This window comes from Anastrepha obliqua, chromosome 2 (genome assembly GCF_027943255.1).
Source record: "Anastrepha obliqua isolate idAnaObli1 chromosome 2, idAnaObli1_1.0, whole genome shotgun sequence".
Lineage (NCBI taxonomy): Eukaryota > Metazoa > Arthropoda > Insecta > Diptera > Tephritidae > Anastrepha > Anastrepha obliqua.
This window is the reverse complement of record NC_072893.1, coordinates 71667623-71681326: the sequence shown is the minus strand read 5'-3', so window position 1 is coordinate 71681326 and position 13704 is coordinate 71667623. Positions and strand designations below refer to the sequence as shown.

At 33.6% G+C, this 13704-nt stretch overlaps 1 protein-coding gene across 1 annotated transcript in view; it reads left to right on the top strand.

Moving 5' to 3' along the window:
- The window catches only part of LOC129239463 (protein lozenge), a 68829-nt gene that overhangs the window by 22834 nt on the left and 32291 nt on the right, over window positions 1-13704 (top strand). The window contains exon 4 of the mRNA XM_054874965.1: window positions 12799-12912. Coding sequence (XP_054730940.1) covers window positions 12799-12912 — 114 coding nt within the window. The remainder of the gene's footprint in view (window positions 1-12798; window positions 12913-13704) is intronic.

The window sequence follows — 13704 nt, the reverse complement described above, 5'->3', positions numbered from 1 at the left end:
TACGTATTTTACGTTTTAAATCTTTGCATTAAATCGTTAGGCTGACATTTTTTAATCTTGAAGAGTAGTTTACTATAGAAAGGTTATTTGCTCGGTTATTCGGATGAGTGGCAAGTCGGCTGTTGTATCTCTGGTTGAGGTTGTTTATTTCTTCGAAAACTGTCGTAACTTTTAGGTCATGGTGCAATATCTCGTTTCGTACAAACCATGGCGCATTGGTAACCGATGGAGCCCCTTTGACCGAAATCTTTGCATAATTTCTAGATTTGATTTTGCAGCTGAGCCGCATAATTAAACTCCATACGTCCATATCGGTTTCAGAATAGATTTGTAAATAAGCACCTTATTGTCTAGTGCAAGTGCTGAATTATAGCCGAATAACCAGTGTAGTGATCGTAATTTCAGTCCAAGTTGCTTTCGCTTTGAAAATATATGCGATTGCCAAATAAGTTGCCGGCCTAATAGAATACCTAAATATTTGGCATTATCTGTTTGAGATATTGGAACGCTGTTAAGAGATACGGCAGGGCATGAGCTGTTTCGAAGTGTGAATGTTATCTGCGCCGATTTTCTTTCGTTAGCTTTTATGCGCCATTTTTTCATCTAGTAGCTAGCACTGTTAAGGTTTTCTTGTAAGTAATCCCAAGCAATTGATGCAATAAAAATATTACAAAGAAAAAATATAGAAAAGTTTTCAAAAATACATTTTTTTTTTAATTTTGTATAAAATTCAGTATATTAAAAAAAATGTGTATACAGTTTCCTTTTAGCCCTACAAGAAACATAGGACCCAAAACCCCCAAGGCAGTCTTGCGGTTTGTGGTTTTGCTTTTGCTTTGCTGATTAAGATAAAAATTTAAGCTTGACTGTATTAGTGTATGTGTGTGTGCGTGATAACAATAACCGAAAACCCTGATATGAGCAGAAAGCTAAGCTGTAGATAAAAAAAGTATATTCGTAAATATATAAGTCTAACCGCATCCATAACCTTTTACAAAAAAATTTACCGCTTATAAATAATTTTAAGAACGTTATGGAAATATTAAAAATTTGTGACCGCTTTAACCCTCTGTTTCACAAGGCGGTCTCAGGTCATTCATTTTCCAAGTTTCTTATTTGAACTTCCGTATTGGCTCCTCTTAATTAAATAACGAGATGAAGTGTCAACAGAGTTCAGGTTGGTACGTATTTCTCGTGCCAAAATTACCCAGAGGAAAGTGTTATACATATAAATTTTTTCTGATAGACTTATGAAATTATAAGCAAGAGCTTCAAAGTATACATCGAATTTTCACATTGTGGCTTTCTCAAAGATGCAAAAGCGACATTTCATTTGGAGGGGAAGTTATAAATTCTTATTGGGTAAATTTTTACTTACAATACCCGTGAAGAACCATTTTCTCTTGGCTGCCATTTTAGATGACTGCATGTGGTCAAAACTGATTGTATATTGAATTGGCACTATTCTAGAGTGGTAACAAAATTACTCTGCTATTAAAATGTACCTTTTTACATTTGAGACTAATCGGCTTAGCCGTTTTCGAGTCATGTTAGTCACCGACATTGAAAGTTTGCCTTGTACTTTCAAGCACTCGGAAACACCTTTTCAAATTTGCGTCTAACTTCGAAAATATTCCCCACAACGATATTAAATTTTCTGTGTGTATTCTTAAATATATGTACATTAAGAAAATAAAATTAATATAAAAAATCGATTTTTTGAAAATTCTATCTGTATATAGCCCCTTAATAAATTTTGTTTTCGTCTCATGCTCTAAGTTTGTTGGTAAATTTTGTCACCTACGATACAGCTGTACACCTACAATCAATTGTGTAGTGCGCTGCTTTTTCCAGTTGCTAAGAGTTTAAAATTTAAAAAAGCCTTTATTATTTATTTGTGTAAAAAGTATAACCAAATATGATCTTTATTTCCATTTTCATATACATACAATTTCTGGATTATCCTTCACAAATTTCACTTACCATTTGAATAACGCTTTTGTAGTTCGCTCTTATTTTCTGAAAAGAAAAACTTAATTTAGTTTAAATTTATAAGAAAGCAAACAAAACTTACTTGTTTCCCGCTGCTTCATACGTTTCTTTTATTTCTCTTTTGTTTTGCCTCTTGAAATATTTAAACAAATTTGTCTCCTTATAAAATTGTCAAATTTTGCGGTGCTGCCACTCGTTTATAAAATATTGTAATCATCAATCACTTCGAGTGCCGGACTCTGTATATGTTAACCTGTTTTCATTAGTTTCAAAACGAGGCATAAGAAACATATGCAGTGAAGATTCTTGAATGAAAAAATTTAATAAAATGAAAAAAATAAATAAAAAGTGTACAGGTATAAGTAAATACAGCATAAGACATAATTCGTTATTTTTTCCATAAATTTCTTGTGTTTTTGGATTGTTTTTTTTTTTTTAATTTGAAAGCGAATTATGTGTAATCTGAAATTTATATCTCGAATTTCGACTATTTCTTACTGGAAAAGTAACTATTTGGATTATATGAACTAAAGATTAAGTATATTAAAAAGGGGAAATTAACGCTTTCGCGACCCTGAAAGCAAATGCAAACGTATTTACTTTGTTAGCATAGCAACCTCGTGTTTAAAAACACTTCGAAAGTACTACTAAGAGAATGCAGGCAAATTTAAAACAGGCCGCTTTTTTGATAGCCGTAAAACGAAACAAACCGCAACTTTGTGGTTTATTATCAACGAAATTTGGGTAACACGCACTTAGTAGAGCGAGCTTTGCTGAACTCGGAAAGTATTTGCGTAGTAAGATTTTGATCAAATGATTTTAACTCAGTGCACGGAACTCGAACTTTATATTTTGCATAGCCAAAATATATAATTTTTTTTACTATTACTCTTGCATACATATCTATGTGTATAAGTATATGTCTAGGTCTACTTGTTTTTTTGACCTTTGCTAATCATATTTCTACAGGCTACTATACAAACAAGTGTACATATAGGTATATAATTATATAATATGTACAAGGTGGCTCAAAATTATTCAACATTTTCTTTTTGAATAAGTGGTTTTGAGTGTTGGAAATATTTATTTTGAGCATTGCTTCAGTGCTTGTCTGTTTGTATACTGCAGCTGTCTAGTTCGCAACTGTCAAATACTGATAGGGTGATTAATTTTGCGCCACCTTGTACTATATTAGACCTGGTGGAAAGTAATCAGTGTTGCCAGAACCAATCGCAGCAGCGTACTAAAGCGATGATCAAAAAAGTAATAGATAGTAATAGAAAAATAATCCGCAATTATTTCACGTGAGAAAATGTTCAGAAACACTCACCTTTCCATACTGATGTATCAACAGGATTTAATTGACTAAAACGAAAACAAAACACTCACTATCACACTGACATGCTCATCACAGTGACAATTCTCGAACTGAATAAACTTCTAACAAAGCAGTAAAGCTCATTCAGAAAGGCAGAGTCAAATAAACGTCATAACACAGTCAGTAACACAGGATATCACTAATTAACATACATATATTCTTCCAACATTAGCGGGTTTAATATTTTAAGCCTTTACGGCCAATGCGCACGTTGCAAGTTGCAACGTGTTGTATCGTGTTGTTATACATATTCAAAATTGACGATGTGCAGTAGCGGAGAAATTATTGTCAAAAGGGCGAATGAAACAAAAATATCTCCATACATATGTCCTTTTAGTATACATCATGTTTACTTTTATGGCTGCTGCTCGCCCTCTCTCGTTAACAATGGGACTTACATAAGCAGCGATGGATAAAGAAGGTTTCCCAATACGTCTTTTATAAAACATTTTTTTCAAAATTTGGCTGAAATTGTAATTTAAAACATGAACAATTTTTTTCCTGTTTCCTCTTAGAATTGGAAATTGTAATAGATTTCATATGAAGTGTAATAGCGTAATAAACTGAGAACAAATGTAATAGATCTATTACAATTGTAATAGACTGGCAACACTGAAAGTAATATATAATATATACATATATATGGTATGGCGCTTACATCCTCTGTTGGTTATTTGGCCGAACTCTTTCTCAACTTGTTGTATGTGTCTTGATGTTTTTCTACAGAAGAAAGTACATGCCTCCGAATAGCAGATGGTTTTTTATGTGGAGCGTTTTCATGACCTGACTGTTATTGCCTGACTAGAAGCGACTAGTACTGAAAAAAAGTCTTGTGCCCAGCGAATTTCGAACACGAGCACTACTATTCGCACCAAACCATTTGGCTGCAGTGGCTTTGCTATATATAATATATACACATACAACAATTTCACATTTAGAAATAGCCTTGAATATTACTTTACCCCATAAAAAGTTATCTGCCAACGTTTAAATGATCAACGCTGTTAGGGGAAGGGGTGGTGGACACTTACAGCGAAAAAAGCAATTTCATTGCTGTCTGATAGTGACTATTTAAATGTCGGTTATGATGGCCGCTACTGCCGTTGATTGAAATGACATTTAATCATGCGTAACAGCGACAACAATAATTACGTGCATCATAATGCCTGCAAGGAGGACAAGTAAATAAGCAGTTTTTAATTTACTCGTAAATTTTTAGCTTCGGAATTGCATGGAAAGTCTGCGTGTGGAGCAAAAAAAGAAAAACAATTTCAATTTCGCCAGTGGTCACTTGTAACAGTAAGCGCCGGTGAGCTGGTGTTTCTGACGGCCGCTTGAAGTATTTTGGCAAATGTCGCATGAAACATCATAGTAATATGTTTCTACTTAGTTCTTTTTCTGCTGTTTTAAAATTACAATTTAAGAAGTATTTAAATTGAGACTACCAACAGCGAGATGCTCTATAACTAAAGATCCAATATAACGAGTATTATCTATTAACCAAGAATTATCTACTACAGCAGCGAACGACAGAAAAAAACTAAACAAATCCAAGATATTAAGATACAACTAAAAAAGCCGTCATTGGGGAATATACGCTTACGTACATTTTTTGTCTTTTAACTGTAAAAACCACGAGAGCGTTATGATGTATACAGAAAATACTACAGGGAACAAATGCTGCCCGTTTATGAAAAATGTAGAAGAAAAATGCAAGATGAATATAGGTGCCACACTGCCAAAGAGAGCGTGAAGGTTGTAAAATGAAATGATTGTATTCGAAATTACCCCAAGTTGAACCCAGTCGAACATATTTGGGTTAGAATACAAAGGGGCTATATTGAGTGACTCAAAACCAAAAAATAGAGAGCAATAAGTTTTCAGCATAGGTGGGCACTTTGCAGTAACAGTAAAAATGCAGTAAATATAATATTTTACTGATATTTCAATTTAATTTTCATTACCAGTAAACTTTTACTGATTACTGAAAAAAATTTGCAGTAAAAATATTTTTTGACTGATTACTGAAAAAAATTGCAGTAAAAATATTTTTTTACTGATTACTGAAAAAAATTGGAGTAAAAATATTTTTTTACTGATTACTGAAAAAAAATTGCAGTAAAAATATTTTTTTACTGATTACTGAAAAAAAATTGTAAAAATATTTTTTTACTGATTACTGAAAAAAATTGGAGTAAAAATATTTTTTTACTGATTATTGAAAAAAATTCCAGTAAAAATATTTTTTACTGATTACTGAAAAAAATTGCCGTAAGAATACTGTTAATATAATTTGATTTGCTATTAGCTATTAGCCTTTCTTAACACAAGCATTTCAAAATTTTATGTAAAAATAATATATCTTATAACCTCTACTCTTTCTATGTTGTATAGATATGTGTAGCGTGCAATAAATATTTATTGGCCTGTTTTTTTCTTTGCATCTTCATCCAATTCTTTTGTTTGGATTGTACGACAGTTACAGTTATGGGGTTATTATTTTGTTATTTAGGAAAATAAGAGAAACCAAAAAAAAGAAAGAATTATTGAGTACATAAATGATTGAATTTCGTGATGAGTGTATTACATTTTGACTTCCCATAAACAGTAAATATTATACTGATAATGCAAATCAAATTATATTATCAGTAATTTTACTGCAATTTGATACTGATAATGCAAATCAAATTATATTATCAGTAATTTTACTGCAATTTTTTTCAGTAATCAGTAAAAAAATATTTTTACTGCAAATTTTTTTCAGTAATCAGTAAAAAAATATTTTTACTCCAATTTTTTTCAGTAATCAGTAAAAAAATATTTTTACAATTTTTTTTCAGTAATCAGTAAAAAAATATTTTTACTGCAATTTTTTTTCAGTAATTAGTAAAAGTTTACTGGTAATGCAAATTAAACTTCATTATCAGTAATATTTTACTGATTACTGCTATTTGTAATGCAGTAAATTTATAATGCAGTGTGCCCACCTATGGTTTTCAGACTCAGACAGGAGTGGAATTCGATTACCGAGGAATATGTGCCTGTTTACGTGAAAAGTTCAGTAGCACGCAAGTGGTGGGTAATGTGTTATATGCAGCCCACGTAAAAAGAAAATGTGCACCACATATAGACAAGTTTTGACTATTTATTTATTTACTCTTTAATTTCAATTAGTCTTTTATAAAAACTCCGTTTATACTACAACAAAAACTATATGAAGCAAAGTTTTAAATTCAGGTATGCAATTAATAGCTTATTATATATAGTGAAGTGCATTCAAGTGTAGGTATATAGGTAAAATATCACACTGATTTTTGAGAACTTTTTTGGTCGCGGTCTTGTGCTTTTTCTCCATTTAACGCCTACTTCACTTTTTTATATGGAAGAAAACACCCGACAACGTCAAAAGAAAACAAGTTTTCAAAATATAACGCGATTTTCGAACCATTTGAAACTTACACTTTATTATATCAAAATTTATGATCCTTAAAACTACACAACTGCAATTTTTCTAAAAATTCTGAGTAAAAAGTTTGAAACTTTTATGAAAATTTGCCGCATTTTCGCAAAGTTCAAAACTTTTCTTTATATGGTTCTTGTTGTATTAGGAACCATATTTTTATAAAAAAAAATATTTGATATCACAAAATTAATAAATAATCAAAAATTATCAATAAGTGGTGTACACTTTCTTTTGACGCTGACGTATGTATGCATGTACAAGGTGACGCAAAATTAATCACCCTATCGGAAGATTTACAATTTTTGTGAATGGCGTCGTACATCAATTATATTTGACATTTGTGAAATAGACAACTGTAGTATACAAACAGACAAGCAATGGAGCGCTTCAAATGCAATGGAGCTATTTAAAAACAAAATTGAATGAGTAATTTTGGGCCACCTTGTATATATGGATATAATTGGCGCTTATACTATTTGTGTGGGCCTTTTACCAGGCTCCTTCTTTAATTTGTGTCATGCGTCTTGGGCTTGTTCTACAACAGGCGGTCTTACAATTTTAAGGCAGCTCCGAACGGCAGATGGTTTTTTATGAGTCGATTTTTCATGACAAAAATACACTTATGGGTTTACCAATGTCTGGGTTGCCTGGGTTCTTGGCCGCTGTGACATTGAGGATAACTATAGGGCCGATGAACTAGCGAAACTCGGCACTAAGTTGACTGATGGGTTCACATACAATGTAATATACTTCGCTTATAGAATTTTAAGGTACTTATTTTTAAGGAAATTGTAAGAGCAGCGAACGAAAAATGGCGTAATAAAACCACCTACAGACTCGCTCGACAATTGTGACCGACTGTTAATGCTAAACGCACAGAATTTTTGCAAAATTCTAGCATGCTGTTTTCCGTTATAACGGCGCACTATCTAATAGGCAGACACGCCCAGAGAATGAGCGTGCGAACAGATGACTTCTATGTAGATGAGGAAGAGGAAGAGACGATCTCACACCTCCTGTGCCATTGTCCTGCTCTATCCAGACGTAGATTTACCATTTTAGGTAGACAATTTTTCAAATGTATTGGAAGAATGTGGGAATCAAGGATCTTCTAACATTTTTGAAAAGTAAACACTGGGTTTAGAAGACATAAAGACAAGCCTCCCAAGCGGTTTCCCATAGTAGACAACTGCTTCAACCTAATATAACCTGGCATTGCCTTGCAAAATGTAACCGCTATTAAAAAAAAGTTTCTCCGTCATTTGCTATTTCATGCCCACAGTGGCGTTTTCACCCAAATGGTACTTACGCACAAAGTGTATACAATTTTTCATGAAATATCAATGCGATAAAATTTTGTAGTCAATTATGTGGTATGCAGAAAATTTCGACTACGGCACACATATCGTTTAAATTGTGTTAATACTTTTTCGAACATCTGTAAAAAATATTAGCAGAATATGTTGTCCAATATATGTACAATTGACAACTTGTTTACCTACCGACTGGAAAAAATTTCTTTCCCATAATTTACTTATTTAAAAATCCTTATCCTGTAGCAGTTAAATACACTTTTGTGTAATATTTTATTAATATAAGTAAAGTCCTCATTAGCGGCTGCATAGTTTCACCAACTCCTCGCCAACGACAGCTAGAGGTATTTGTGTGTGAATGAGTTTTTTTAGTGAGTGAGTCGAAAATACCAAAAACTTAACAAGATTAATGAATTCAATTTGTTTGTACACAATTCCATTCATTGCGTTAGGTTTCAAAACTCCTGCTTCACGCATTCAAAAACTCAGCTAAGCCGAGTCAATCTTTCCCCTTTGAGAAGAGTTTCGGTTGCTTTTATTTAGTTATTTTTTCATGGGGGCAAGCACAATGCTGAGAGTCTCCTGACTGACACGCGTCATCAATAAGCGCCTTTGGGTTGCGACAACTACAAAAACCAAAAAGCGTAAAAGACACCATCACCACCACCAAAAAGCCAACTCCGAAAAGAGATAATCATCCTTGCCCTCTGCCATGACACAAAATAACACCAGCAGTTAAACAGAAACAACAACAACTTAATACTGTACCAGCGCTCTGATTTATCTGTTGAACTGATTTCTTGACTCTTTATTTGATGTACTACATGCATTGAACTCTTTTTTTTTTTGTTTTTGGTGCTTCGCACGCTCTATTGTTATTAGACTCTCATGGCTTGAGATGGCTGTTGACCAAAGTACCGTTGGTAGTTGGTGGTTTGTTGGCACTGAAGCTGGATGACTAATATAGATTATTAACTTTTTGAATTCATTTTTTATTGTCTTTATTTGAAAGCACTCGTACGCTTTGCTATTTGCTTTTGTTTTGTTTGAGCTCACTTATATATGTATGACTATATATGTATGTATGTATATGCATAATATATACTTGTATACCGACTGGTATCCACATATGATCTATATATGGAGTAAAATTTTCATTGCTAGGACAATGCTTTGAATTTAAAAAATATTTATTTTTTATATTTTCCAACCTGCTGTCTGCTGGGATTCGGCTTTCATCCAATCGTTTGCCTCTTTGCGCCTACATATGTTGACTTGATTTATTTACGTATAATTTTTATTAATTGCACTTTCAAACGCAATTCAAATTATTTGTATAACTCCATCAAACGTCTTTGTTTTGCCGCCTTCTTCGAGGCAATGATGCTATTTGCTGTTGGCTTCCAAAATATTTCATTCCGTGTCTGTTGAAAATGTTGTGCGCAGTTAATAACTTTATTGTACTTGTTAAAAAGGCTCAATAACCTGTAATGATCCGATGATAATTTAGTGCGCTCAGTGTAATTAGTTCTTCTGTTGATTGCTTCTCCTCCAATTTATAGTGATTTTGGCTTCTTTTTATTTACGAGTATTTATAGAAATGAATGGAACTAGGGTTTTGTGTCTCACACGGATCGACACCCTATTTTCCGAAAATATGAACTTTTTATAATTTTTTTATTAATCAAACATTCGCGTTCGGCTTAGGTACCCAATTTTGTATGCTTTTCCAAGCTATCAAACGAGCTATTTCATTATGTCCCTTTTAGCAACTATGTATGGACCGTTAGGATAATTTTCACTGCGGCTTGAATGGCTGACTCAACATATATGCTCAATCCTAAACACTTTATTATAATAGGCTGCAACGAGATTATCTACGTCAAAATAAAAACTAAATAAAATGGACGCCGGAAAAGAAAAGAGGTTTGTAGACACACAAGGTGAAGTCCAAAATAAACAAGACTGAGCTAAAATAGAAACAACAGGAGCTGTGTTCTGATAACCTCGAGTTTATTTATTGAAAATAATCCCCTCTCGACTCGATATAAGGTCTTGCGTGATCTAAAAGCTTTTCGAAAGAGTGTTTCAGGCCATTGACCGGAATGCCCTTCAGGATGTCGGTACAATCCTTTTGGATGGCCTCTACGGATGCAAAACGTTTTCATCTCATGGCCAAATGTAATTTTCCGAATAGGTAGAAGTCACAGGGAGCCATATCAGGCGAATATGGTGAGTCACTCAGTCACAAGAGTGACTGCTTCCTCTTTCGCGGTATTCAGGGAAAATTCAACGAATGCGATGCAACAAACGCTTCAAAACGCTAAGATAGAATACTATTGGATTTCCTCCAACTGCCTTTTACTAGCAGCAAATTGCTCAATTAAGTTAACTATTGCTTCTATTTATCTTTTCTTCATATCATTAATAATTAAATAGACACTCAAATATTGCACCAAACCAATTTCTATGAAGAGCCTTCAAAACGGTCTTGACATCTGATTGGCAATTTTGGAGCTAATCTGCCATATGGTAACGCGTAGATTAATTTTTCTGGATTTATTGCTAATCACTGGATATGAGAACATACTTTTACAGCGCTTTGAAATAACACGGCTCATCAATATTGTTTTTTACACAAAACAAAAAAAAAAATAGAAATTGTATTCTAAACAAAGTTTCTAGTTAAAGAAGCTCTTAAAAATTGTCTAAAATACATTGTTCAAAGTATACAACGATTTTAAAGTAATTTCGAAATTAACAATAATAAAAACAATATATTGGAGTATTATCAAGGGTATCGTAGGTGTCCTATTATTGTATGTAGGAATCGAAGAAAACATATTATGAATGCTCACATACTTAAAAAATAGTTGGTTGTGGTCTCGAGTATTCTCAACATTTATTTAATCTTTAAAATCTTTAATACGGCCCTTATGGCCCCTTGTGGATGTTGTGAATTGGCGTTTATACCCTTTATTGCGTGTTTGATCGAGCTCCTCATCTCACAGTTTTAACCAGCCTGCAAACGGTAGATGAATTTTTTATGGAGAACTTTTTCATGGCTCAGAGGTTTGCCATTGCTGACACGTTTCACTTGTTTTATTAACCCTAATCCCATGCCGATGGACGTTCGTGTCCGGCCTGTTTTTTATAAAACTACTGCACGATGCATGTTTCATGCCATTTGTTTATGATAAAATATTATAAAAATATTGTTTTTTTAAATCTCTTCGGATATATTTAGTTAATGCTTAGAAGATATCTTATGCATTTTTTTCTAATTTTCTGTTGGCGTTATATAGTAGAAATAAGCGCCGACCCATCAACATGGGATTTAGGTGCCAAATGGAACGCCATGACATAAGGGTTAAGTCAGAAAAATTCTTCAATGTTCAGACCTTTTTTTCTCCTTATTCGATCCTCTCGGGAGCATAGGGCCTCGACAAGACTCAGTCTTGTGTCGGTTTCGTTAATCTGTTTTTGGTTTCTGGCAGGGTAGGTGATTAGCCTGCCGCTTACAGTCGTACTATTGCAAAATATTTAGTATAAAACTTCACATTTCGCATCATATTATCTTTGCCAAAAAGTATAGCGGTTCTGAACTAAATTAAAATGAATCGTTAAATTTTTTTATAACTTTTTTATTAAATAAAAAAAAAACAAAAATGATTTTGAATGATGTAAATCTTTTTTGTCATGTGTTCTTATGTGTCAAATATGATTGACGTGCGACACAATTTGCAAAAATAAGAAATCTTCCGATAGGGTGATTAATTTTGCGCCTCCTTCCAAGTCAAATTAAAAAACAACTGCCCTTATACCAAAGAGCAGCTTAGCTTTCGGTAATTGCTTGATACGTTAGTAAATTTGTATATTTTATTCAAATACCAATCAAATAGGAAAAGCATCTGCATTCTTTAACTTCCAGTTATTTGTGCCACATTACCCAAGTACCTCAACCCATCTTAGTCAGCATGAAACTGTGACATTTTCTCAAAATCGTGCTATACCTTTTTCTCTGACCCATTTTTCTCAATTCTGAGCTAAAAATTTTTCACTCATAATTCATCAGTTTCTCATTATGCTGCTGTCAGAAACATTAGCAAACAAATAAAAATCTTTAAAATGATTTCACACTCACAGTTAGCAGTTTTGTGGCAATTAAACGCCCCACTTTGCATCTTCAAGCGCTGCCGCCAGCTGTTACGGCGCGTGTAATGATCACTTTAAATTAATTTACCCATCAAAAAAGTGCGACCGGCGGCATAATGCGTAGAGAGAGGACATCGGCGAAGAACACCAAAGGCACCGACTACCCATCGTCAACGTCAAGGCGCGATGCATTCAAGCAAAACTGCCACGTTTACCCAACTAATTTGTAGTTTTCGGGCTTTGTTGCACAGTTCCTAAATCCATTTGCATGTCGCACAATTGACATATTGCCACATTGTCGAAGATTTACGTTCGAACTTCACTTTTCATGTGAAGTGCATATTTGTATGTGTACGTATGTATGTATGTTGATATTTTTTAGCATCGTACTCTTCTTTTGAGCCACTTTAATTGAATAAGCCTTAACTTTATTTCAGCATTCACTCATATGCATATTTTTTAATTTTATTTTTGTATGTTTTTTGTTTTTTTTTCAGGCAAAAGCTTTACGCTTACCATCACCGTTAATACCAGTCCAATACAGGTGGCCACCTATGCCAAAGCTATTAAAGTCACCGTTGATGGGCCGCGTGAACCGCGCTCCAAGACAAGTAAGTTGGTTGTTGCTGGTCGTTCGGGTGTGCTTAAAAAGGGGAATTTGAAACGCACTAGGCATTCCTCTTCTTCTTCTACCACTGCTACTACTACTACTATCAATACTACTGGCATATTCACTCTCAAAAACGTTTCTTACGAGTTGCAAATAATGGACTCAGAAATATTCTTACACACACCGACATCGTCGCCATTAATGTCTTGCCGATCGTTTGAGCAGAGCGATTGTGGTGATTCCATGACAAATAATGGTGAGAGTTTACCCGCATTAAACTGCATAGCAAATCGAGTATCGAAATGATAAGAAACGAAAAACATTCATTGAGCTAAGCAGGTGTTAATGCAGAAAATCAAAGAAGACATACAGGGCATTAAATATGTAACTATAGCATAGACACTTATTGACAAGTTTTTTCAATAAACCTACATACATATTTGTTTCTTATTAAACTAACATCAATTTTTTTTAATAATATTAAACATTTTTGCTTATGATAAATAAATCATTCTCCTAGAAAAAACGTCTAAATCCAAATTTAAAAAAATATTTAATAAATTTTCATAACAATTTTTGGAAAAATTTCGCGTTTACAATAGCAAACCTCTGAGTGTATTTCTGCCATGAAAAAGCTTCTCATAAAAACCATTTGCCGTTTGGAGTCGGCTAAACAACATTAAGACGCACACCACAAATAGGAGGAGGAGCTCGGCCAAAGACCTAACAGAAGTGTACGCGCCAATTATTTATTTATTTAAGCTTAAAGTGGCTTGAAAAACACGTTCATTTT